General features: G+C 57.9%; 3 protein-coding genes across 10 annotated transcripts in view; all 3 read right to left on the reverse strand.

Annotated features, from left to right (window-relative positions):
• Positions 1 to 536, reverse strand: part of BAIAP2 (BAR/IMD domain containing adaptor protein 2) — a 49,536-nt gene extending 49,000 nt beyond the window's left edge. For 4 of the 7 annotated variants that reach the window (XM_076354155.1, XM_076354152.1, XM_076354157.1 and 1 more), the window contains exon 1: positions 428 to 535. In XM_076354155.1, coding sequence (XP_076210270.1) covers positions 428 to 499 — 72 coding nt within the window. In that variant the 5' untranslated portion in view covers positions 500 to 535. Of the gene's footprint in view, positions 1 to 427 lie in introns of all 7 variants that reach the window. The other 3 variants (XM_076354154.1, XM_076354153.1, XM_076354158.1) reach the window with 2 other exon arrangements.
• A 10,452-nt stretch (positions 537 to 10,988) lies between these two features.
• CHMP6 (charged multivesicular body protein 6) lies at positions 10,989 to 18,741 on the reverse strand. The gene is made up of 8 exons (XM_076354189.1): positions 18,665 to 18,741; positions 18,032 to 18,141; positions 17,323 to 17,410; positions 16,616 to 16,702; positions 16,431 to 16,496; positions 16,074 to 16,154; positions 15,272 to 15,326; positions 10,989 to 13,756 (listed from the first exon to the last, which is right to left on the reverse strand). Exons 1-8 carry the CDS (start codon positions 18,725 to 18,727, stop codon positions 13,704 to 13,706), a joined length of 603 nt encoding a protein of 200 aa, XP_076210304.1. The 5' UTR covers positions 18,728 to 18,741; the 3' UTR covers positions 10,989 to 13,703.
• Positions 18,742 to 21,338: 2,597 nt separating this feature from the next.
• The window catches only part of RPTOR (regulatory associated protein of MTOR complex 1), a 162,663-nt gene continuing 159,352 nt past the window's right edge, over positions 21,339 to 24,649 (reverse strand). For both annotated transcript variants that reach the window (XM_076354136.1, XM_076354135.1), the window contains one exon: positions 21,339 to 23,983. In XM_076354136.1, coding sequence (XP_076210251.1) covers positions 23,915 to 23,983 — 69 coding nt within the window. In that variant the 3' untranslated portion in view covers positions 21,339 to 23,914. The remainder of the gene's footprint in view (positions 23,984 to 24,649) is intronic.

Here is a 24,649-nt window from a genome sequence, read left to right on the forward strand (position 1 = left end):
CCGCGGGATAAGACAAATTCCCACGCAGGCTCCCGGCCCCCGCGGGCTCCCCCACAGCGCAGCGGCCGGGGGCGGGGGGGGCCGAACCTCCGGGTGCCCGGGGCTGGCCCTCGCTCCCTCCCCGCTCCCCAGCGGCGGGACCCCGGCAGCGGCTCGGGCAGCCGCTCCCGCCCCGGCCCGGCTCCGGGCGCTCCGTGCCGGCAGCCCGAGCTCATCCCCGCGGAGGGAGCGGGGGCGGCCCCGGCTCCCGGCGGCGGCGCCTCCTCCCGCCCGCGCCCCGCTCTGCCTCCGCGCCCGGCGGAGGATGGGAAGGGCGGGGGGGGGGAAGAAAAAAATAATTAAAATAAAAGGAAAAACCCCAAATAAACGGCAGCGGTGCCCTGGAGCCGGCGGCAGCGCCGGGCCGGCACCTGTTGCCGGGGCTCACCTTGTAGACATTCTCGGTGAGCCGGTGCACCTCCTCGGAGCGGGACATGCTGGGCGGGCCGGGCAGCACCATGGGCGGGCGGCGGCGGGGGGGGACTGCGCGGAGCGGTGCGGAGCGGCGCGGAGCCGAGCGGCGGGCGCGAAGAACAGCGCGGAGGAGCGGCCGCGCCGCCTTTTATCAGCTCCCGGCGGCCGCCGCCCGCCCCGGCCCGCCCCGCGGGGAGGAGCCGCACCGAGCCGGGCTGGGCCGGGCTGGGCCGGGCCGGGCTCCGCGCTCCGGCCGGTGGCGGCACGGCAGGGCGGGGCGGCGGGGCAGCGCCCGGACCCGGCGTGGGGCCGGGGGGGACGGCGGAGGGAGGGCTGCGAGCCCCGGGGGGGGGACACACACAGGAGGGATGCACAGTGCTGTGCCCCCTCCTGTAACCCGCCTCCTGTACCCTGCTATGTCCCCTCCCATACCCCATCCCATACCCCATTCCCCATCCCGTACCCCGTACCTATCCTACACCCCCTGCTATACCCTATACTATATAGCCCATGATACTCCACACTATACCCTACTGTAGCCCATCCTATATCTCTTGCTGTACCCCACAGCCCCGAGATACCTCATACCGTAGCCCTTGCTGTACGCCATACCCTCGTTATACCCCCCATGCCATCCTACCCCTGGTGCTGTGCTCCATTCCCCCGGCTGCGCAGTGCGGGGTGGATGGGTGAGGAGCAGCTGGAAGGGGAAGAGCAGCCGGTGGTTTGCAAGGTGTTGGTTTTATAAGGGGAAAGACAGCGGACGCCGTCCAGGAAGGCCAGGAGAGCAGAGACGGGATGAGCGGTCACCACGGTGTACGGCCGGCTCGGTGTGGCACACCCCATGGTGCTTGTCCTCAGCCTGGGGCAGGGCTTGGCTGGGGGAGACCGGCCCAGGCAGGACAGAGGCAGCCCCTGCCTGTCCCCTCGCTGTCCCACCGCTGTCCCACTGCCTGGCCAGCCGGGAGAGCTGGGCTCACACCTCGTCACCCTGCAGGCACTGGGATTCTCCCGGGAGTCCCTTGCCAGCCCAACCGGCCGTCAGGTCCCTGCGGGATAGCGAAGCTGTGGGTTCCCATCCTTCCCGTCCCTCGGGCCAGTGGCAGCAACTTTTGCACAGGTCCCGAGGGACGTGAGGAGTGGGGCCGTGCCCCGGAGCCAGTGCCCCGTGTCCCCCTGCCTTACAGCCCTCCCCACTATGGCTGCCGCTCTCCGCAGGGCGATCCACGGTTAAAAGGGAGCTTTACGTGGCCGGGGCTGTCCCCGGGGGCCTGTGGCCGTACAGAGGAGGAACACCTGGAGGGCACTGGGTGCAAACTGCCACCGGCTGCCTTGTCCCGGCCCTCGGGCCAAGCCTTCCCCTCCTTCCTCTCCCTCCTCTCTGCCGCGAGAAGTGGTGAAACAGTTAAGCAGCCGAGCGTGTTTTTCTCCCTCGTCTCCTACATCAATTCCGAGAACAAGGAGCCCAAGTACCCGAGACGGTCGATACCTTGGCCCCAAACCTCCCGTTTCTATTCCCCTTGCTGCCTCCTGTTCTCCATCCCAGCCCCGTCGAAGAGCAGGGAAGGCACTGAAGGCGACCGCTCACTCTGGCCGCATTTGGGTCCTATTTTGGCTTCTACCCCCTCAGAGGTTTCACACTCCAATGGACAGGGAAGAATTTACGACCCCTGAGAAGGGTTTTTCTCATTTTTCTGGAGCGGCCGGTTAACTCTTTCCCACGAGGGCTGAGAAAGAGAAGCGGCGGTGGGACGTAGCCTCAGGGAGGACCAGGGAACAAGGCTGCCACGGGAGACGTTCCCAGGAGGGATGCCCGGCTGTGCTGATGCAGGGACCTCGCAGTGCCCCTTCCCCGCTCGAGCCTGCTCCATCCCGAGCAGCCAGGCTGCATTCGGCTCTGGCGGGACGCCACTCCCTCGGCCGGACACCGGCACCTCGCTGGCTTTCCAGTGCCAGCAAAGGATTGCAGATCAAGCGTCCGGGAAGAGAGTGCCTCTAGCCGCATCTCCATCACCTTATTTTTAGTTACGTTATGTAAGTTCTTCGCTACGTCATGGATGTGGGGGGTTCTTGCATCTAATTCCAGTGTGACAGCCCAGCAATTCAAACAAGCTGTTCCTCCGGTGAAGAAGATAAAAGGATTTGTAATTTCTCATAATAAGAGAGGCCTTTTGGGACGACCCTCCGAGAATCTCTCACATCTAGGCCTGCTCTCAGACAGCCGCTCCACTTTCTTCCCATCCTCTGCTTCTCCTTATCCCCAGGAAATTTGAGTACTGAAAACCTTCCTCCCTTGTACCCCCCTGCTCCCAAAGCGAGTCTTCGGCTGGAAGCAGCCGGTGATTTCTTACCCTCACATTAAAAGGCAGATTTACCAAATTATCGTTGCCCCTGGCTTTTCCCATGTCACAAACTCTTGATCGGCAACGGCCGCCCGGGGCTGGTCCGTGCTGCCCCTGCTGCCTGTGCTGCCCGTGCCCCGCGGGGCTGTGCCGGAGCCCATGGAGAGCTGCCGCCCCGCAGCCGCCCGGAGCACCCTGGGAATTCGTGGCAGGAAAAAACCTGCCTTTGCCTCATGCCGTAACGTTCGCTTTGATTGCCTTTTTTTTTTTTTTTGTTTGGTTGCTAGCTGTCTTTTTGTCAGGGTGATTCACTCCCCGGGGCTCGGCGGCAGCTGGAGCGTGCCCAGGGTAACCATGGTGGCAGAGTCCCTCACAGGTTACCTAAATCCCTGCGGCACCTCCCGGCGCTTCTCGCGTGCCCTTTCGGAAGGCAGGGACCTTCCACCCCAGGGGCTGCGCCGGAGAAGCAAAACCCGGCGGGTGCAAAGCGGGAAACCCGCCACGCCAGACCTTTAACACCAGTGGGATAAACACGCAGCAGCCCCGCACTGACCCAGAGATGGCCCCGCCGGCCCTGGAGCCGGCACCCATCCCCGTCCCGGGAGCAATCCCCTCCCCCTTTGCGAAATCAGGGTCTCTCCCCGGGGTGACGGCACATCGGCACGCACGCGGCACCGGCCACCTCCAGCCCCGGGTGGAGCGAAGTTGCTGTGGCAACACCAACTTATGTAATCCACCCCGCTCGGCTGCAGGTGTGGGGAGGAAATTGTGCTATTTTCGAAGTTTCATTAGGTTCCTTCTTAATTACCAGCGTGGCGTCACGCCAGCTCTCCCAGCCGGGTCACGCGCCCCAGCGCAGGGACCGAGCGCCGTGCCGGGGCAGTGATGGCCGAGGGCGGCGGCTGCACAGAGGGACTGTTACGGCCAACAGCTCCTCTGGGTTTCCAGCGGGGTGGACGTGCGCTCACCGGAATGCCTCGGCTGCCCGGGGAGGGCGGGAGGGAGGCGGCTGCAGGGTGGCATAGCTGCCCAGGGAGGGGAAAACGATGCTGCGTGGGGTCAACGGGAGCTGCCGCATCCTCAGCACTTCAGGAAAGTCTCCTGTGACACAGGAGAGAGAGAAAAAATAAAGGTGGGTTATAATCCCTCATGTCTTTGAACGTGACGTGTCACCGGCCGATACAGAAAGGAGGAAACAGAGGTACAGCCCCCCCGCTCTCGCCATCCCCCTGGCACTTCTGCCAAGGGGCACGGGCACGGGCGGGTGAGCTGCCACCAGGAACGGCTCCGGGCGGTCGCTGCTTGCTCCTCAGCAACTCGAAAGAAGATGAACGGTGTCAGAGTAGGAGAGACCGAGCAGGGAACAGGGCGCCTTTGCAGGCAGCTGGACCAGGTCGAAGAAGCCGCCTCCCTCTCTAACTCACCTGCTTGTCCAACGTGGTCCCACGGAGGGGGACGGAGGCAGAGGTTGCCCTGCTGCCTGCACAACCGCACCTCAGGCTGACGGCAGCCAGTGCCCTTTGTTCTCTTTTCCTTCTCTTTGATATGTACTGAAAGGAAAGGATAAAACCAACCACCTTTCAGTGACCCCTGAGAACAGCCCGGCTCAGGGCAGGCGCGTACCTGCGAGTGTCAACTTGTTAATGAGATTACCAGGAAATTTCCGTACTTTCTGTCTCAGGCAGATGGCTTCCCCATCAGAGTCCTAACGTGCTGCTGCTGCGCAGTCGGCTGTGAACCCTCAGCATGCTGCGCCAGGAGTTATTTACTTCTAAAATAATTTAAATGTGATTTTTTTGACATCTGGGGGGGGTCACTGGGGAATCAGCCCGCCAGGTTTGAGTAAAACCAACCCAGCCGCAAGTGCAGGATGAGCTTTTCCCCGTCCACCTTGCTCAGCTCGGACTCCTGCCTCCCTGGCTCACTGCTGAGCGGGCAGGGGGGACCCCTCCTCAACGCCAGGCTGTCCCCCTGGGTTTTTTTGAGCACCTAACAAACCTCTGCGGGAGCCGGGACAGCGAACCCCACGCCAGTACCTGGGTCCTGGAGCCACCCACCCAAACATGGCTTTGCTTTTCCCTTTGCAGCGCGGCCGCCGCTCACCGGGATGCTGGCAAGTGCGGCTGCGGTGCCTCACCGGTACCCGTCGCCGTTTGTACCGGTGAGCACTGGTCCTTCCACCACCGTGGGCTCCACGTCCCCTGAGTGTGCAACGTCGAGTGTGCAAAGTCGAGTGTGCAACTTCGAATGTGCCACTTCCAGCGCGTTGCTCCCTGTGCTACCTCGAGGCACACACGAGTTTACACCTTCTGTTTCATAGGGTCAGGGCTTAAAAGTTGTCACAAAACTGGAGGTTCCCTGCCTGTGCCAGCAGCTCTCAGCCAGTTAAATCCTCCCGAGCACAAACAGCAAATTGAGTAAAGCCATTTATTGCGGATTAGCAAAGGATGAACAATTCGGGCTCTTATTTTACTGGGTGGGAGCTGCAGCACTGAAATCCAGCGCAGAGTCTGAAACAGCGGTGACAGCAATTTCCAGCTCCTGCCTCGCATTGCCGAGCAGGACTCACCGCGGTTTACAAAGCGCGTCAGGATTATTTCACAAAGGAGGAAACTGAGGCATGGCAGAGTAACTGGGCCCCCATCATCCCGAGCAGGTTTTCCCTAATCCCGTTGGAAGTAGCATCTGAACAAGACTCCCCGCAGTGAAAGTTGCTGTTTCCAGGTATTTGTATACCGGGAACTGTTTTAGTCACTGATGTGACACAGCAGCTCTTTATCTGCGTTGCTCTCTGCATCGGAGCACATGGCCCTGCTTACGGTGAGGGAGGCCGCCGGGCTGAGCTGGGCCGAGCCGGGCGTCGGAAAGCGGCTCTGCCATCACCGGCCTTTCTGTCGGACGCATGGAGCCTGGGCTGTGCGTGCCGGCCAGGGGCGGGTCTCATCGTCGGGGTCACTAATGGCAATAAAATAAGTGGTGGCCCCGGGGAGGGAGCGTGGGCTGGCGGGGAGGCGCTGGCAGAGCGCTCGGCTGACGCAGCTGTAGGGATGGACCCCCGGCCCCCCCCCCCCGCTCCCACTCCCGCATCCTCCGAGGGAGTGGGATGCAAAAGGCAGAGCTTTGTTGGTAGGTAGCTGGGATGCTCTTGCCGCCCGGGTCAAAGCCGGAGCCTGCCTGCGTGGTTGAAATAAAGCTGGCAAAGCGGCAGCTTGCCCGGAGCATGGCCCTGGCAGCCCCCAGCTCCCACCTCCTGGCTTGGGGGGGGGACGGGGACCAGCTCGCCTGTCCCCTGCAGACCCCCCCCCTGCCCTTCCTGGCTCCTGCGGTGGTGGCTGCGGGCAGGACGTGAGCAGACCCAGCCCGCTCTGGCAGGGGCGACACAGGCCAGGCTGCACAGGAGAGCGTCGGAGCCGGCGTGGAGGAGCCTCCGCTCTCCCGGGAGGCTCCCGGGGAGAGCAAGCGCAGGGAGGAGCCCGACTGACGGAGGAAACAGGGAGTGGGTGGGAGAACAAAGCGCTGCGGATGCAGAGAGCTGTGATGGGGACTGGGAAGATGGAGGAAGCGGAGGCACCGAGTGGGATGGGGGAGGCAGTCGCTGCTGGAGGAGGGGAAGGGGCAGCGGGGCTGGCACCAGCCGTGGGAGAGCCGGATGGGTTCCCGGCCGTGCTGCCTTCCTTGGGGACCGGGGGAGGCTTGGAAGGGAGAAATCTCGGCTTCAAAGCAAACGGCAAACCCAACCTCTGCTAAGCCACGCTGGGGTGGGAGTGGATGGGGGAGCGGTGCTGCGTGCTCCGGAGGAGCGCCGCAACGCGCTGGGGTCGGCGGTTCCTCCTTGCTCCCAGGCTGCTGAGCAGCCCAGAGCCCCTCTCGCTCCTCATCTGCCCCAGCTCCTGCTTTCATGAGTGAGTAATGCTGAATTACAGATCTCTAAGGAGATCTCTGGGGATACTTCTGAATAACAGGAATAGTTTATGTGATTTGCATAATTGGCATGATGGGATTTTGCATCACGTTGCTGAACTCGGGGAAGCGTACGGGGCAGTGCCTCCAGCCGATGCCTTGCACAGGGGCACCGGGTGCTGTAGGGACCTTTGGGTGCTCCCTCCGCACCCTGCCCAGCCCCTGCCCAGCCCCTGCCTGCCTGAGAAGGGCCAGTCGGTTGCAGAGGGGCGGCTCACAGACAGGAGGCTGAAGGGACAGGATCAGGCCCTGCTGCCATCGCCTGCCCTCTCCCTGCCCAGTGTCACCTCTTTCTTTCCGTCAAGCCAACACTGCTCTGGGCTGGTACGAGACCCCAGCCCCACAGTACCCTTGGTCACATTTGCTTGTCCCCAGCCACGTCTGACGGGCTCAGTCAGGCTGTCGTAGCCCTAACCAGCTCCCAGGCTGCAGCAGAAACGCTGGTTCTTGGGGTTGAAGCACACGATGCTGAATTCCCACTGCTCCTCTTCCAGTCCCAAGGCCACCCAGCTCCCCACGTGGCGTCTCCAGCCTTTCTGCACAGACGGGCTCACGCAGGAGCATTGTCTCCTCCTTATTCAAAGGCACAGGCACACCCCTCGGATTGGTCTCCACTCGTTTCCTCCTCTTGCTAATTAATCGTGCACTGTCGGGCTGTGACTTGTTCCAGCCCTGGGTGCAACCCGGCATCAGCTCTCCCTCGCAGCCTGGCTGCTGGCTGGGAGCCCGTGCCGAGAGCAGCCGGTATCGCGGCCGGGCCGGCCGGATGATGGCCGAGGGCTGGGGACCATCAGTCACCTTGCAGCGATGGCCCTGCAGAGACACCCAGGATGTGTCTACAGCTTCACCTACGACTCGAGGAGCCACTCGAGTGCCTGCCACTGCAGGGCAGGCAAGCCAGCCCACGTTTGGGGGCGATAGAAGTGCATGACCTGGGGGCAATTGTCATTTCCCAGTGTTCCTTCCACGCATCTGGCAGGGGGTCTGGCTTCCCCCAGAAGGTGAAATTCTGGCTTTCCTACGTCAGAGCAGCCACTGCTGAAGCATTTCAGCCACTGCCAAGCACCACCGTACACCGACAGCTCCCGTCTAGCACTAAGAGCCAGCAAAGGTCACATTCCCGAACTCGGCCGCGCAGCTCTCTAACAAATCTGCTTTGTTCCCATCACTGCTCTAATTAGGAAATTGTGCTGATTTTTTTTTTCCCACAGTTGAACTATCAAAACTCAGGCTTGTTCTCTGCCAAAGCCTCTTCCATCTCTCCGCTGGTGACTCAGCGTGACACCAGGCCACTTAAAATATGTGAACAGGGAAAAGGAAGGAGCCAGCGGCTGATCCCCCGTGGTTCTGAGTGTGCAGCCTGGGGGGGGGGGTTTGGCATTGCAAGGCTTTGAGTGCAAAACAAAACACTTCCAGCGCTACCCCCAAGCGTGGGCAGCACCCTGCCCCTCGGGCTCATCCCTCCCTGTGCGGGGCAGGGCGAACTCGGGGTGCAGAGCGATGAAGAGGAGGAGGAGGAAAATGGAAGACCCCCAAAGCAGTGCCTGGTCCTGACTCAGTGTTTGCCAAGGAGGGTGGAGGACAAAGGACGCGGCGAGGGTGTTCCCAGCAGGGTGGGAGCCGAGAGCCGCTGCCGGGGGCGGGGGGGCACCGAGCGGGGCTGCAGGGGCAGCTCTGCCCCAGGGCTGCCGCTTGCGGCTGCAGACCCCGGGGGACCGTGCCCCCCGCGCGCAGTGCCCCAGCCGCGGCTCTGAGCTCGCTCGTGCCAAAAAGCGACCGGACCCAGACGAAAGGCCTGCAAATCAGCTGCCGCTGGGATTTTCACCTCACCATTTTTTTTCCACGGGTGTTTCAGGAAACATTTGAGGCAGCGGGGCATGCAGCCGTGTCAGGGGGGTGCAGCCGTGTCAGGGGGGTGCAGCCATTTTGGGGGGGTGCAGCCGTGTCGGGGTGGTGCAGCCGTGTCACCCGGGCGCAGGCAGCCCCTCTGCCTCCCCAGGCAGCGCCGCCATCCAGCTGTGTTGGCATAGAAACTACCACGGCTCTGCCACGGCGTCGCTGCGTTGCACAATTCAATTAAACACCGAGTGAAAGGGCTGCTGCCATTTAATGAAGAGGGGGGAGAAGCTCCCAGGCCGTCGCCGTGGCAAAGAGGCCTTTGCCCCAAACCAGCTTCGAGACAACTGGTGGGCTGCAGAACAGGAAAACAAAGCCCCAGCGAGCGAACGAACGGTGCTGATGTTTCAGGGGCTCCACTGCCTCCTGGACAACATTGAATGAGAGTCTATTTAAAGGCAGTGCCGCTTGCATAACGCTGGCAGTAATTCCCTCTCCCCCACAGCCTCATGCGTTGCTCCCAGGGATGTCGGCAGGAGGAGGGTCTGTGCAGGCAGCGGTCCCCGGCCGGGCAGAGCCCACGGGACAAGGGCAGCCGCAGGCAGCGTCCCCCGGGGACGGGGACCTTCCCTGTGGAGGGGAGCGGGGGGCAGGCAGCGCCGCCTCCCAGCGCAGCTTCTCCCTTCCCCCCCAGCTGCTGCCTCCTGCGCCGGGCGATGATCCTACATTGCCACACAAGTCACGTTAAATGCCACGGTGGCTGGATCCGGCGCCGAGTGGTACGTTGGAAATACCACAGAGACCCCGGCAGTCGCTCCGGGAGGAGTGACAAATCACCCGCTCCTGTAAACGTTAAGGGACTGAAACTCACTGTCACCTTCACGCGTGCTATGTCTGTAATGGGCAGGTTTGCCGGGGTGTTTGTCCGGTGGCCCGAACCTTTCTGGTGCCTCTGGCCAGGAGCCAGGGCCGTGCCAGGGCTGGGGGCAGCGGGGAGGGCTCCGGGCGCTGCGTGGGGGCAGCAGAGGAAGCGGCGTGAGGTTGCTTGTGTTCTCCAGGGTTTAATTAGCAACGAGCAATGTTGCCTCAACGACTTTCTTCGAGGGAGGATGCTCCTCTGTTTAACTGAACATCTGGCCAACTAAAACACAGCTGGAAGAGCTCCATGCTCAGGTCGCACTGCGGGGTGCTGGCTCCCGCCCCACTGCCACAGCTGAGCGGGTACGGGGGAGTGTTAATTAAACACCGTTAAACACGGCACAGCTGCTTTCCCAGGGACATGGGAAACCCCGGCATCTCCTCTGGCAGGGACGGGACAGGACAGGGGGGCTGAGCTACCGCCAAGGGTCCGGCTGGCCCAGGCAGGAGAGACCCAGAGGCATCCCACCGCTTCCATCAGCAGAAGAGATGTAAATCCAAAACAACGAGGAACTAGGTGGTGTCAAAGCACCAGCCGGGGGCTCGGAGACATCCCTGGCGAGGGCCCCTTGTCCTGCACCCGTGGTGTCACTCTCGAGGACGGAGCGTGAAGGTGGTGCTGCACTATGGCACTGCTCCTGCGAACGGTGCCCTCAAGACCCGTGCCAGTTTGAAACGGGTGGTGGTCACAGACAGAGGAGTCTACGCTGGCTGCTTGGGGCGGTTGGACAACCCCACCGAGCTGGAAGCAGAAAATCCTGCTGAGGGAGGGGAAATCAGACCCCAGCCCAGCCACAGGCTGGACAACGCGGCCGCTGCTGTGATCTGGACAGAGCCACACGCTCCCTGAGAGTCCAGCGTCCAGGTGCAGACTGATTATTGCTCAGTTTGTCACCAATTCCAGACTAATTCTTGCAAAAAAACCCCCAAAACCCCCCAAAAACCCCGGTTCAACTTCATTGCAAACCCAAGAGGCAGGAGGGTTGCCTTTCCAAACATCCCCTGCCCTGTCTTGGGATGCAGCCCATCACTCCTGCTTCCCAGGAGAGCCCTTTCCCCTGTAAGCCGTTTCTCCGGGTAGCCCCAAGGGGTATCTGCCCGGCACCTGCCCTGCTCCTGGCCCGCTGGCGAGGAGGGACAGGCAGGCACAGTACTGCAGCGCAGGCAGGGGCTGCTCCACCTTCGCAGCAACAACATCACATATAGGGTCTCTGAAATATCCCTCCAGCTCCTCTGTATTTGCCTCGCGGACCGTGCAAGGGGTGTCAGGGCACTGCTGCTGTGGGTTACAAGGCGAGCCTTCCTGGGGCATCCAGGCAAACAGGATTGGTTTTCTATTACACACGGAGCCTGTTCTGAAATTTCCTGCCCACATCTCTCCCAGGAGCAGGGAGTAAGAAGGTGAGGGAGGAGGAAGGCAACTCTTGCTCACCCAAAACATTTACTGTGAAAACACGAGGCTAGAAGAGGAGTCAGTGAAACCATTAGAAATAGTTTATTGTTACAGCACACCACAGAGGTCACACACCACTCCTGGCTCTTCCTCTCAAGGAGACACAGTACAATCTGTTTGCTGCAGGGATTAGAAGAGGAAGCTGTTGGCAATCTGCTCCAAACTTTCCTGTTAGTTCAGTAAATGGCCTCTTTACTGTATTAACAAATGCAAGGAGCTGCGTTAACCCCTTCGGCACTAACCCACTCCCTCTCTGGACCAGCTTCCACCCAAGGAAAGCACCGGGCGTTCAGCTCCCCGGCCGGCAGTCACCGGGACCTGGCACAGCCTCGCCGCAGCTTCCCCTGGGGACGGTTGGCTCGTGTCTCTCTCACTGCCAGGACGTTCATGAGAAAGAAAACTGGAGCATACGGACTGCGGTGCTCCCTCCCTCCTTGGCCGTGGTGATGTGTGCCAACCCTATTTAACAGGGTTTACGCAAAGTGCTAGCAGCAAAAGCTGTGCTCCCAGGAAAGGTCCCTTCAAGACCTTATTGGGAGAGTCCAGCATTCACTCCCATGAATTACAAATTAAACAGGGTAAAATTAAACAAGTCGACGCGAGGCTAGCAACGGACTGAAGGAGCCTTGAAGAAAAAACGTTCCACAAAAATGCTACAGACACCACCGTGCTGATGAAGACAAGGCTCTCTCTGGTGGAACAAGTGTGCATTGCAAGACAGCCAGGATGGTAACTCAGACCAGAGCAACAGCCTTGCCTAGAGAAAAAAAAAAAACCACACCAAACCACAGGAGCATAGAACAGGGTACAGCCCTGTCCCGTTTCAGCTCCGGCTGCGAAAGCCGGGGTGAGGGGTTTGGCTGTTCCAAACACTGGCCGGGGTGACGGGCGCATTCAGCATAGGCACAAGGATCAGTTTAAACCAGCTCTGCCAATTTCAGAGAAAGTTCTTTGTTTGCTAAAGTTGCACCGCTTAGCAAACACGGGTCCAAGGCTTGTTGGGACCCCGGCTTTGCTGTGAAACATTAATTAAGAGAGAGTGCAGTGGAACTGAAAACAAGGCAGCTCCAAAGTGCCTTGATGGTTCGGCCCCAGGCCCTGCTCCTCGCGGGAGGATGAGGATGCCCCGGCCAGTCTTTGGAACGTAACAGGCGGAGATGACACGGAAAGCGTGACTCCAAGCAGAGTTGCTGCTGGCCCATCACCACACGGAACGCAGCACAGTCTCTGGGATTACTTATTATTGTCTAGCACCAGATCGCATAACCCCAAAGGCAGTCACTGAAAGTCTCCAAGGACCCTCTGGTCCTCCTTCTGCTCTCTCAGAAACAGGGATTAAGGGTTGTGGCTTCAAGAACATCATAAATAAAGATCTGCAGTGTCCTGAAGAGCATCTGCAAGCTGGCAAGTAAGCTTGCTTCCAAGAACAGCTAAATCTGCCTGCCACCTGGCTGGCCAGGCAGCTTTCCAAACACTTCACCATCCCTGCCGACCCGAGCGCCCCGCTACACCATGCTAAGCACCAGACCGTCCTCCACAGCGCAGGCTCAGAAGGAACTAGTCTCCCCTCTAACTACTAATCGAGCAGAGTTCTTTGGAGTGTTGATTTAAGAAGCCTCACGCCTCATGTCTGGTACAGAACGAGCCTCGCGTTTACCCCAGCCTGACCTTTCCTGTCTCCGACCCTACGAGGAAACACCAAACACGAGCTGACAACTGGAAGCAGAACTGATCTCAGCCCATCTGAACGTTGCAAAGGTGAACTCTGATGATGGTGCAGAGCCAACAAGGTATGACTCCTGGCTCCTAACACAGGCAGAAGACTCCTTGCTGTAATTTTAAGAGGCTCATCAGATTTCTGTCACACCAGGTCTCACTCAGCACCACGGGTTACCAGAGGCAGGCAGGCAGAGCGAGATCTGAATGGGAATTGTTACTCTGACTCACGCCCAGCTCTTCACCTTGCCCAGGAGATCGGGCTTTTCCCCCCAGTCAGCACCGCTGCCAGCAAACGCAAAGCCAAGCAATCACTCTGAACTTTTCTCAAATGAAACATCCTCACGCGTAAGCTGGTTTTACACAAGGCCGACAGAACCGTTTTCAGCCCGTAGCACCAAGTGTCGCTGCCTGCGGAAGCTCAGGCTTGCTGCCTTCTTTCAGGCTGCCTGCGCTCTGCCCGTGCCCCTTCAGAGCCTCACACACGCTAGCCAGTCCGATTCGCACGAGGACAAGAGACACTGGCAGCCCTTCCACAAGCAGAGTCAGAAGAGGAAAAGCAAAAGGGACCGAGAGGGGTGCAGACACCGGTGTGGTCTGGAGGGTTCCCAAAGGCAGTGGCTCATTCTCGCCCAGCCTGATGCCCGGGACAGCCGTTTCAAAGACACGATCGCTCCGAGGGTGGGACTTCCTGGGGATTCAGTCAGAGCAAAGGCAGATTTACCACTGAAATCAAACCTAAAGAAAGCATTTGCCTTCGGAAGTTTGAGAGTTGTTGTTTAATCCCGAGACAGCGCAGCTGAGTGAGTTTAGAATTTAAGTTACAAAAAAAGAAAGCACTAGAAAATAATCTTGATACAAGAGCAATAATCAGCTGAGGTTCCCCACCCTGCACAGGGAATCCTGCTCCACAATCCGCCCAGCACAGCTGGGATGCTGCCAAGGCTTTGCTCGTTCCCAGCACACGCTGGGATGGCAAACCGTCCTGGGTGAAAGTTACGTGGGGGAATCCCCAGAAGTGGAAGTTAAGACGCTGCCACCAGTTCTGGTTTTGGCCTGTTCTTGACGGGTGACGCTTCTGTGGAAGAAAGAGAAACTTGTTACAGAAACAGAGAACGCAAATGATTTCCAGTCATCTCCTGCGGAAGAACTAGGACTCATAATCCACTCCTCTGTAGAGCAACAACTGCTTGCACAGCACCTGAACTAATAAAAGTTCATTATAAATAATTTCACATATCCAGCGTGCCCCTCTTTTTCACAGCACTTGAGGAATTAAACCAGTTTCAGAACGTACCCGACACAACCTTAGTAAGCCACCAGCCCAGCGACACAGATCTAGGGCAGCAAGCGATTTCTCGGCGGGCAGACAAGCTTTTCCCCTCACCCCTTCGTTCTGACAACACGAGTCTAAATGAGGCTCAGTCAGCTGCACGCAGCAAGGGCAGCTTGTATTTTGTTGGGCCATCCTGCTGCCAGTGTAGAGAGATGACATCTGATCCACGTTTGCTAGTAAACAAGCACTAAAATGAAACCAGCCCCGTCTCCCACATCCCAGATTTCTCCTGGGCAGATTCCACGCAGAGGAAATGGCTTCTTACAGCTCCTGGCTTCCACAAGCAGGGACCTCCAGCTTCTGCGACCGACGGTTCGGTGTTCTGCTGAACTGAAACTTCACCAGTTTGCCTTCTGGCACCCAGCTCGGTCCAGCTCTACCTCACTGTTTGTCCCCAGGGGCAGGCTCCACCTTCAGTTCTTCAGCACGGACAGACGGCTGGCAACCCTCTGTGAAGACTCCGTCCTCACCAGGCAACAGGCCAACAGCGCCCATTGGGTCACTCTGCTTCACGAGCTCTCTCCCACTCCCCTCTTTGTGCCCAGCTGCACAAACTCTGCCCCTGAGGTTTCGGATCGCTCAGGAGCAAACACGCGTGTAGCATCAGTTGCGCAGAGCTCGCGCTCCAACAGTCCTGGAATTGTGGGACTCCAGCGATCCTCATCCAGCTGGTTCAAAGTTACCGTTAGTTACCTGACGGAAGGTCACAAGAGCTACGAGTCGTCACGAACCTCACCGAAATCCCGTTTTGTGCAGCGTGAATGCCTGTTATCTGTGGTCACAAAAAAATTGCTCCTGCATAGCAGCAGGCTGCGATGACACGCAGGGGACCAGTTTGCGTCGCGCGAGAAAGTCTTGCCTGGGTCAAGTAGAGCGCCAAGGAAGGAGTTCCTCATGGAGCTTCACAACGGAACATACGCTGGGTGTTTCAAGGCAGCTGGTAGTCTCACGGCAGGTACGAAGCGTGCCTTTAGAAGAGCAGATGTAACAAAAAGGAACTCTTCAAGAGGAATGGCTAGATGCCGACTGAACAAAGAGACCAGAGCCTTGGGGCCTCTTACGGTAAAGGGTCAGCTGGATTTGTCAGAGCCATGTGGGGGAAGCTTGCGTAGCCCAGATCAACGGGGCTTTAAACCAGAAAGTTTTTATTCCTTCACATTTGCTAGGACAATACTTACAACAGGAGAGGGTCTCAGACTATTGCATGGAACTGAAGCATGCGAAGCCAAAGCTGCAGAGCGCATAAAGGAAGCGTACCTGCGATCTTTTCTGGGAGTGGCTCAGAAGGAACTTCTGGAAGCTCCATCTGTTCCTGCAAGAACATTAAAGACAACACATGACACACACCCCACGCGCCAGGCGGCGGTCGCAGACCCCTTGCACCACGGTTTTGTGCAAAGACTGTCTGGGAACAGAATAATAATAATAATAACAACAACAGATTTCACATACAAACTGACATCTGCCCCCAGAACTGCAGGAAGGGTTATGGGCTTCAGTACCGCCCAGTAAATGAGAACGAGGGGGTTTTTTTAGTTATTAAATGAGACTTAATAGGACCCTGTATTAGTTATGAGTCTCCTCAAATCAACGCTAGTTGCAGAGCCTCTCCACCTCAGTCTCCACTGGCTGGACATTTCCTACAGTGAAGCCAAGCCGAGCCAGTGTTTGGAAGAGCCACAGGCACCACAGAGGTGGGTGGGGATGATAACATACACTGACTTCTGTTATCTGAGCACGACCCAGGACTTTCAAGATCTTCATCTGGCAAAGTGGAATAGATATCCAGTAAGAACAGAGATCAGCTGACCATAACAGACAGCAAATAACGTACAACCCTTAAAAGCATCCCATTTTTAAATGGCCCCTCCCTGTGTGTGGAGTGACTAGCTTGATCTTTGACGACACAGGAACTGGGCACAAACAGGTATGATTGAGATCTCTGGCAGAATAAGGTAAGCTATGGAGTGTGAGGGAAAAGATACTTTCTCCCCTATTACAAACAGCTTTGTGAAATTGTGGATTGAGAGTAATTACAAGAACATCAGGTTAGCCCTACCTGAGTAATAGCGTTTAACTCTTCGAGAATGGCATCTTCGTCTTCCTCAGTCAGGCTGCCAGCCAGTATCTCATCTATTTGCTACGAAACAGAGGAAAAGACATATTCCAGTCAACAGCAGCGTAGCAGAAGCAGCTCTAAGGCTTGTAGCATGGTGCATGCACACGGGAGAGCGATGGAAACACGGGGTGAAGGGGTACTCGGAAAACCAGCAAAGCTAATTTTTTCTGCAGGCAACTGAGATTTAATTCCCAATCTGATTGCCTCTTAAATAAGGCTGGGAACGCAGTGCACATCAGAGAAACTCTGTATGGCAGGCAGTCTCCGCTCACAACTACTCACGCACACAGTACGTACCCTCTGGTACTCCACAGCATCTTGGGTTTCACCTATTATTCTTTCTACTTCTTCTATTGACATAACCTGAAGAAAAGAACCAAAAATCCATGCATGAGCGAGGCCTGCGGGGAGACGGCTACAAACACCCAGGACTCTGCCTAGTCCAAGGCAAAAGCGTGCTCAGCTGACTTGGTCACACATACCTGGTGCATTTTGTTCAGACATTCATTGCCTATTTTCAGGCCCTCAATGACCTTCATTTCAATCTGGGTGAATTCAATATCCTGGACCTGAAACAGGATGGAGAAGGGGAAACATCACAGGCTGTCACATTCCCATCGTTAGACAGATACAGACTGCCAAGATCCCCAGGGAAACTGTAAGGGGAAATCAGTCGATAGCCCTTTCTCCAGCGAGCAGTGGCTTAAATTATACCAGTAGCAAGAAACACGCACACAAAAAGCCTTATACAGGCAGCTGCAAGAGCATATTCGACAGCCCTTTAGCTGATTTTCTCGCTGACAGTCTAAGCTGAGGCCGTAGTTCCCATGGCCACCCCAGAACAAACACATTCATTGCTAAAATCAGGGTACCGAGGCAAGCCCGAGGAATCGTCTACTGCAGCTGTCCACACCGTGACTAGAGTTTTACTAATTTACAAAACGCGTATTTAGTACGTGACCTGCACGACAGACTCGAAACGTACTCACGGCCTGGTTCTTTAGGGAAGAGTCACGGCATACGTGTGATTTCAGAGACATCTGCCCTTCGGCCAGAGGGCTAAACCCCCATTAGGGCTTGACAGTTAAAATACAATTCCACACAATCAAAAGGAACCCCAGAAAAAAAGACTTATACCCAACGCCCCCAGAGGGCCACTCGCAGCGTACAGCAACCGATTCTCGCTTACCATCCGCTCCAAGTTGCTGATTTGGTTTTCTGTTTTGTCTAGAAGCTGCTCTTGGTAACGTTTCTTCTTTAGCAAGAGCATGGCTTTTCTGGAGGAAAACAGGAGGAAAATTCAGCACAGATGAAAGCAAATAAGCCTAAAAGAATCATATCAAAGCCATATTTGCTTTGTGCTTTTTCCAAAAGAGGGAACCCCCCCCCCCCCGTGCAAATTAAATGACAACTCTGACCTGCTCCTGTGAAGAATGAGGATGAGCAAATTAATCATAAATTTGCTGCCTGGCACATGAAAATTTAGGTATATTTGTCGTGGATTAGGACTTCACTGGGCCAGTTGTGCTGTGGCAACGCAAAACGAAGTCCTTGCACAAAAGGCTTAGGACACACACTCAAAACAAGCAGTAAGAGACGGCCACTGACGTGGCATCCATACACGCCACCGACACTGCGGCAGGGAAAGAGAACCGCTTTTTGAAGACCCGTTTTAACACCAGCCGTGGAACGCGGGCCTCTTGGTCGCAAGTATAAAACTTTAAACTAAACTTCCTTTCTGAAGGAATAACCTGTAACTATCTCCGCAGCTCATCGACGCCTACGATTCCGTAACTTTTCCCTTCCAGGAAAACAGCCCTTTATTTCGCACTGGCGCTCCCGGCTCCTGCCGGGCCCCCGCGGCCGCCCCCAGGCAGAGGCGACACCTCCTCACTCACCCTTTTTTGCCCTCTCTCAGCAGCTGCCGGGCCAGCGCCCGCTCTCTCTCCAGGTTCAGACTTATCCGCCTCTGGTACTGCTTCAGCTTGTCCCGCTGCTGCTTCAGTTGCTAAGAGAGAGAGAACGACAGACGGACAGGCCGACCCCCGTCACAAATACAGCCCTGACGGCTACAGCACCCCCCGAGGGGCCCGTACAACCGCCGCCCCTCCCGCCCCCGCACACGGGCCCGCTCTCTCCCCCCCGCCGCGCCCCGTGTCACCGGCAGCACAAGCACCGGCGTTACATCAGCAGCCGCCGCCAGAGCGACGCGACCCCCCGGCCTCGCCCCCTCCATCTTTCCGTGCGCCCTCCGCGGCGCGGGCACCCGGCAAACGCCCGCCCGCTTCGGCCCCCGCCAGCGGGGAGCGCGCCCCGGAGCCGGCAGCCCCGCGGGGACCGGGGTGGGGCGGGGCGGGGCGGCGGCCCGCCCGGGGACAGCGGCTCTGCCGTTCCGCGCGCAGGGAAACGCGCCGGCGCCGACTGAGCCGGGCCCGGCCTCCCCCGCGGCCCCGGCCCGGCCCGGCCCGCACCGGGGCGGGGGCTCCCCCAGGCCGCCCCGCCGGGCCGGGCCCCCCCGCCGCCGCGCTCACCAGCACCGCCTTGTCCTGCTCGGTGACGCGGCTCCGCCGCTTCCGCCCGAAGAGGTTCCCCATGGCCCCGCCGCCGCCGCCGCCGCTCCTGCCCCGGGCGGCGCGGCCGCCCCGCCCCGCGACGGCCCCGCCCCGCGACGGCGGCCGCGCAGGGCCCGGACCGGCAGAACGCGAAGGCGAAGGCGAGCGCGGCGCAGCGGCGGGCAGTCGCCGCCAGGGGGCGCTATGGGGGCGCGGCGGGAACGGGCGGGGGGTTACGGGGGAGGGGGGATGCGGGGGACGGGGGGTGTAGGGGGCGGGGGGCTATAGGGGACGGGGAGCTATAGGGGATGAGGGTGTAGGGGGCGGGGGGCTATAGGGGATGGGGAGCTATAGGGGATGAGGGTGTAGGGGACGGGGAGCTATAGGGGATGAGGGTGTAGGGGGCGGGGGGCTATAGGGGACGGGGAGCTATAGGGGATGAGGGTGTAGGGGGCGGGGGGCTATAGGGGACGGGGAGCTATAGGGGATGAGGGTGTAGGGGACGGGGAGCTATAGGGGATGAGGGTGTAGGGGGCGGGGGGCTATAGGGGACGGGGAGCTATAGGGGATGAGGGTGTAGGGGATGGGGAGCTATAGGGGATGAGGGTGTAGGGGGCGGGGGGCTATAGGGGACGGGGAGCTATAGGGGATGAGGGTGTAGGGGACAGGGGCTATAGGGGATGGGGAGCTATAGGGGATGAGGGTGTAGGGGACGGGGAGCTATAGGGGATGAGGGTGTAGGGGGCGGGGGGCTATAGGGGACGGGGAGCTATAGGGGATGAGGGTGTAGGGGACGGGGGGCTATAAGGGACGGGGAGCTATAGGGGATGAGGGTGTAGGGGACAGGGGCTATAGGGAATGGGGAGCTATAGGGGATGAGGGTGTAGGGGATGGGGAGCTATAGGGGAGGGGGTGTAGGGGATGGGGAGCTATAGGGGATGAGGGTGTAGGGGACAGGGAGCTATAGGGGATGGGGAGCTATAGGGGATGAGGGTGTAGGGGATGGGGGGCTGTAGGGGCTGGGGGCTATAAGGAATGGGGGGCTGTAGGGGCTGGGGGCTATAAGGAATGGGGGGCTATAGGGGGTAGGGGCACTATAGGAGATGGAGAGATATAGGGGATGGGGTGCTGTAGGAGGTGGGGTGCTGTAGGGCAGAGGATGGGGCACTGGGGGCACTGCAGGAGATGTGATGGGGCAGGGGCAGCTGCAGGGCTGTGGGGTGGTGAAAAATGGAGACCCCCGTCCCCATCTGCCCCTGCAGGGACCTGTTCCTGCGTCCCCATGTCCCCGTGTCCCCACATCCCCACACAGGAGAGGCTGTGGCACTGCCTGGGGGTTTGGGGTCCCTGGGGGTCCCTGGGGGCGGTTGGGCAGGAGAAGTGAATGTGGCCCCACCAGAAACGGCCTGATGGCGGGGAGAGGGGACGGAGCTGGGGGCCAGGACAGGCCATGGCGGTGGCTGTGGCCATGTCCTTAGCTTCACTGGGCCCACGGGACCGGCGGCTCACACCGAGGGGAGCACGGCAGCTCCGTGGGGTGCACCGAGACTTTTGGTAGCTCCTGCCCCGAGGGGTGGGAATCCTGCCCCGTGCTGCTCCCGTGTCCAGAGCCATTCCCACTTTCCCTTCCCGTCTTGTTCCACAGCTCAACCACAACCTGCTCGCAGGGGTTTGCCCGGAGGAAGAGCCAGCACGGCCGCTGTGCCCCCCAGCCACGCTGCGTCTGCCGAGTCCAAACGTGGTTATGTCTGGATGCGCCGTGCCTGCAATACGGCACTCCCTGAAGTGATCAAAGCTCGCTTAAAAATTTTGGGTCTGCGAGGCAAGGCGACAGAAAACGCCTCTTTTTCTCCCGCTGCAGTTTCGCTCCGGATCACCCAACCGCTCATTCTGCGCCGCCCCGCATCCCTAATTACGGTTTCGCCTCTGGAGAAGGCGATTAGAGACCGGCCCTCGCTTCCACGCTGCTGCCGCGAACAAAACGCCGTCCTGCAGAGGGGCAGCCGGGTTGAGGTGAAAAATAACAGGAACAAAACCACGTGGAAGGTGGTTCCCGCAGCGATGCCGGGTCAGATGCGTGTGCCGTTGAGTGCCTCTCAACGGGTCTCTCTCTCCGGGTCCAGCCGGGAGAGACCCCCGACCTCCCCATGCTCTCACCATTGACACCGGAATGTGAACGTGCGGTGCTGGTGGGGATCCGGTGTCTCAGCCGGGACCCAGCAGGACTGTAGGAGCATCGGTCACCGCGCTGGTGGAAGGGACGCCCTGGGAAGGGGACAAGGAGGGGACAGTGCTGCGCAGGCCCTCGGGACGAGGACACCACTAACTGTTTCAGTTTATTGCTCAGTGAGCCGGCTCTGGGCTGCAGCCAGCGCTCGAGAGCTGGATTTGAGGCTCAGACCCACACGCAGGTTCCTGCAGAGCTGCAAAGTAGAAACGCTCCGTTTCTGCTCAACCTCAGAAGCAGTGACCTGGGGGCTTGTACAAGTGCCTTTCGCCCAGGATCCCCCCCGTGCAGCCGGCCTCTTCTCTGCGGGGAAACTGCCCAGAACCACACGGCCTGTCACCTAAAATTTAACTTGGTTCCTTCTTGGGCCATGGCTGTCCCCCCTCCCCGCTTCTGCCCCAGGAAACGATCCTCAGACCGGGAAGTGTTTCTGCATTTATTTTTTATTAACCATTTATTTGTTTGTAATTGTTTTACTCTCACATTACAATCGTGTGGTTTTTTTATATTTTTTTATTTTTGTAAAATAAATAGAGATAAGTGAACTTTTAGGTAGGATGCTCTCCAGATCCTTGGTTAAACGTCATGATTGAATCTCTGCATCAGACCTGTGAAAATACAGCCCACACACGCACACGCTTAGATGAAAGCTAAACAGGCCGAGTTAGTTAAAAACCCACCTCCTGGCCGCCGGGGCTGGCTGGCACCGGGGAGCGCTGGCAAGGAGCAGCAGCTTCCCCACCACGCACCTTCGCATTTTGCCAGGTATTTCTTGTTCCTTTAATGAATACACTGATATAAGTTAAAAAATCTATTGTTTTTTTAAGCTGTGTGTGTTAATCGGTTACATGTAGATCCCAAACTCCGGCTCCACGCTTGCCGGCCCCTTGTCGGCCCCTGGCACGGGCAGGGCGGAGGAGACGCGTACCGCTGGGACCGATGCCGGAGCAGCAGGGGAGCCGCTCGGCGGGTCGGGAAGAGGCACAGCTCTGTTAGACCATAATTAACTTTTGGTAACTCAAAAGTGGACTTTTAGGTAGTTTTTCTTAAGTTTAAAGCCTTTGATTCGTCATCCTGCGAAGCGGCCCTCGGCCTCCCTGCTACAGGAGGGACAGCGACGGTGCTCAGGGCAAGGACTCAGTGCGGAGCCTTTGGCATCTGCTCCACGGTTCAAGGACCCCCCACCGAAGCCAGTATCCAGACGTGTGTACGGCACTTTGCATTCGGCTTCCCTGCAGCAAGCCTGGGACAGCCAGCGGGCCAACTCCACGACCCCTGCGTGGCCCAGCTGCCTCAACACGATAGTAATATAGGAAACACGATTTATTCTGGTGTATAAGGAGCAGTGACAGGTCAGACGCAGTCCGCAGGTGCCATGGCAGAGGTGAAGCCGCCATCCGCACAGGGAGAGAACGTTTCTCACCTCTTCCCTCATTAGTTATTTCCTTCGCTGTCAGCCTCATCGCTGGCAGAGTTTGCTGGGAGCCTGCAGACCCTGTGATACCGGCTGGAAGAAAAACTGGGGACTTCTGGACTCGGCAGGTCAACCTTTGCCGCTGCAGTGATTTTTGCACAGTGCAAGTTCTGTTCTTGGCCAGCTAAATCGCACCTCGGCAGCGACCACTTGAAAGAAACCTGCCCTTTGGCTTTGCCTACCCCTTCCCCACACCCATCTCCAGACACATCATGGATTTCAAGGGACAGAAACATTCATTATTCAGACGTGGAAGGTGCGGAAGATGGAGCAGGCTTTCCCCTAGACAGCTGGGACAAAACCGTTTTGCTCAAAGCAGGATGACCCGCTGTCTTCCCCCTCCTTTAGTGATTCTCTTGTGCTCAGACCACGTGTGGTGACACGCCCAGTTCCGCAGGGACAGACAGACAAGCCACAGCCACCTCCACACGATGCGTGCAGCTGCGTACACACAGCAGCAAGTGTGCAAATTCTCCTGACCACCACCTTGCTGAGTATTAGCATATTGGAGCAAGACGAAAGCCCGTGGCTTGAACCTGGAGCCTCCCTCGCTGTCTGGGCAGAGCTCCCAGGCTACCAAACGTGTTTGTGGAGTTCACTGTGGGCAGAAGGACAGTGACTGCAGAAGTAACAGTGACCGAGATACCCCAGACCTCCCCAACAGCACCGTGTGCTTGAGTGGAAAATGGTTACATGAGTGACTTGCTCCAGGCTTGTTGGGACGTTAGAGGTGTCCGTTCTCTTTCTTCCCTCTTCTTCCTGCATGTGCAACCTTATGGTACGGTGGCATCCTGCCCTGCTCCTGTCATCTCCTCAAGCCCTTTTCCTCAGGATCCCTGCCTCCCCTTGCCACCAAGTTGCCTTCTGTCTCTGCTTCCACTGGACAGGACGCTGCAGAGAGGACAAGGTTCATGCAGAGGAGACACTTTCCTGCCTCCCTTGCCCATGCTCGAGCAGTGCAGGAGCACGTACATTTGTTCTGCAGGTGGACAGCTCGGGTCTCGCTGCCCTGTCGGAGGAATTACTGTTTGGCACAGGGTAGGCAGCAGCTGGAGGGGTCCCCACGGTCTGGTCGAACGCACAGAGCTGTAGGTGAGTCCTGACTTCAGTCCTTAAAACAACCTACGCTCCAGCAAAACAAAGAAACGGAGACTAAAAAAGAAAAAAAAAAAAAAAAAAAAAAGCCCTTTTCAAGGGTATTGCCTCATCCAGTCCTTCCAAGCTCAGGAGCCATGTTTCTAACAGAGAAGCCAACCACTGGAAACAAAAATAAAATGTTCCTTTTCTGTAGCTTTTAGAGGATATAGATGGGGAAAAAAAAACCCAAAACAAACAAAAAAGGAGATTGTCTCTCTTCCCCTTGTCAAAATCATCAGTAGCTAAGTCAGGGAAAAAAAATGTTCAAGTTATAGGTTGCAGCAGCAGCCAACACTAAACATTCAAGTCGATAATTTCATTATGTACATTATGGGTGAGACACAGCCCTGCCCGCTGGGACTCCCTTCTCCAGTGCCGCTGCCACGAGCCATTATCTGATCCGCTTCTCCACTGAGTACACCGAGATGTAGTAGTCATTGCTTCCGACTGCCAGATGAGGCTGTGGAAAGAGCAAATCGGGGATAAATGTACAGGTGTCACGCAGTAATGAGAGGCACATCACAGGCAAAATGGTAACGGTCGACATTTTCAGCAGTAACGCCCAGATGCTTGAAAGCTCTTAAGTGCATCTGCCAACGCAGCTCTGACAACATTTCTGCCAGCACCTACATCGTCCCAGCGAGTTATATGCCCATTTCAGCCAGAGGGAAAAATTATGGTGACTATTAGTTGCCAACCACTAACATAATTTTTCTAAATGACTGCAAATCTGCTAGTTAGGAACAGTCGCCTGGACCGAAAATTAGCATTCCCTCCACTGAGAGGCCGAGGAACGATCTCATCAGTGGAGACCTGGGCTGGACAGGGCTTTGTTTGTTCGCTTTTTTAAAGAGCGAAACATTTCAAATGATTAGCCACTTCTTTCTCTGTCCCCCAAACCGTAGGACAGCAAAATCACTCTTCAGCTTTGTGCAAAGCGGCTTTCCAAAACCAAGGAGGAGATGAGCTTTCCTTTAACCTTGCTATCTTCAGGATGTAAAATGCATATAACCTAGGCAGGAAAACTGCCTTCCCTCTCCCTGCCCAGCTAATACCGAATCGCAGGATAGCACAGCTCTTCCCTCCTCTCCGCCAGGCCCTTTATCATTCCCACCGCTCTTTCCCA

The sequence above is a fragment of the Aptenodytes patagonicus genome, chromosome 16, assembly GCF_965638725.1.
Source record: "Aptenodytes patagonicus chromosome 16, bAptPat1.pri.cur, whole genome shotgun sequence".
In the NCBI taxonomy this organism is placed as follows: domain Eukaryota; kingdom Metazoa; phylum Chordata; class Aves; order Sphenisciformes; family Spheniscidae; genus Aptenodytes; species Aptenodytes patagonicus.

Excerpts from the sequence above, each read along its gene's own strand:
- CHMP6 (XM_076354189.1), bottom strand. The coding sequence starts at position 18,727 with ATGGGGAACCTCTTCGGGCGGAAGCGGCGGAGCCGCGTCACCGAGCAG. Across the intron at positions 17,411-18,031 it reads CTGAGAGAGGGCAAAAAAGG|AAAAGCCATGCTCTTGCTAA; the intron begins GTGAGTGAGGAG and ends GTTTTCCTCCAG. Across the intron at positions 13,757-15,271 it reads ACTCCCAGAAAAGATCGCAG|AAGCGTCACCCGTCAAGAAC; the intron begins GTACGCTTCCTT and ends TTTCTTCCACAG.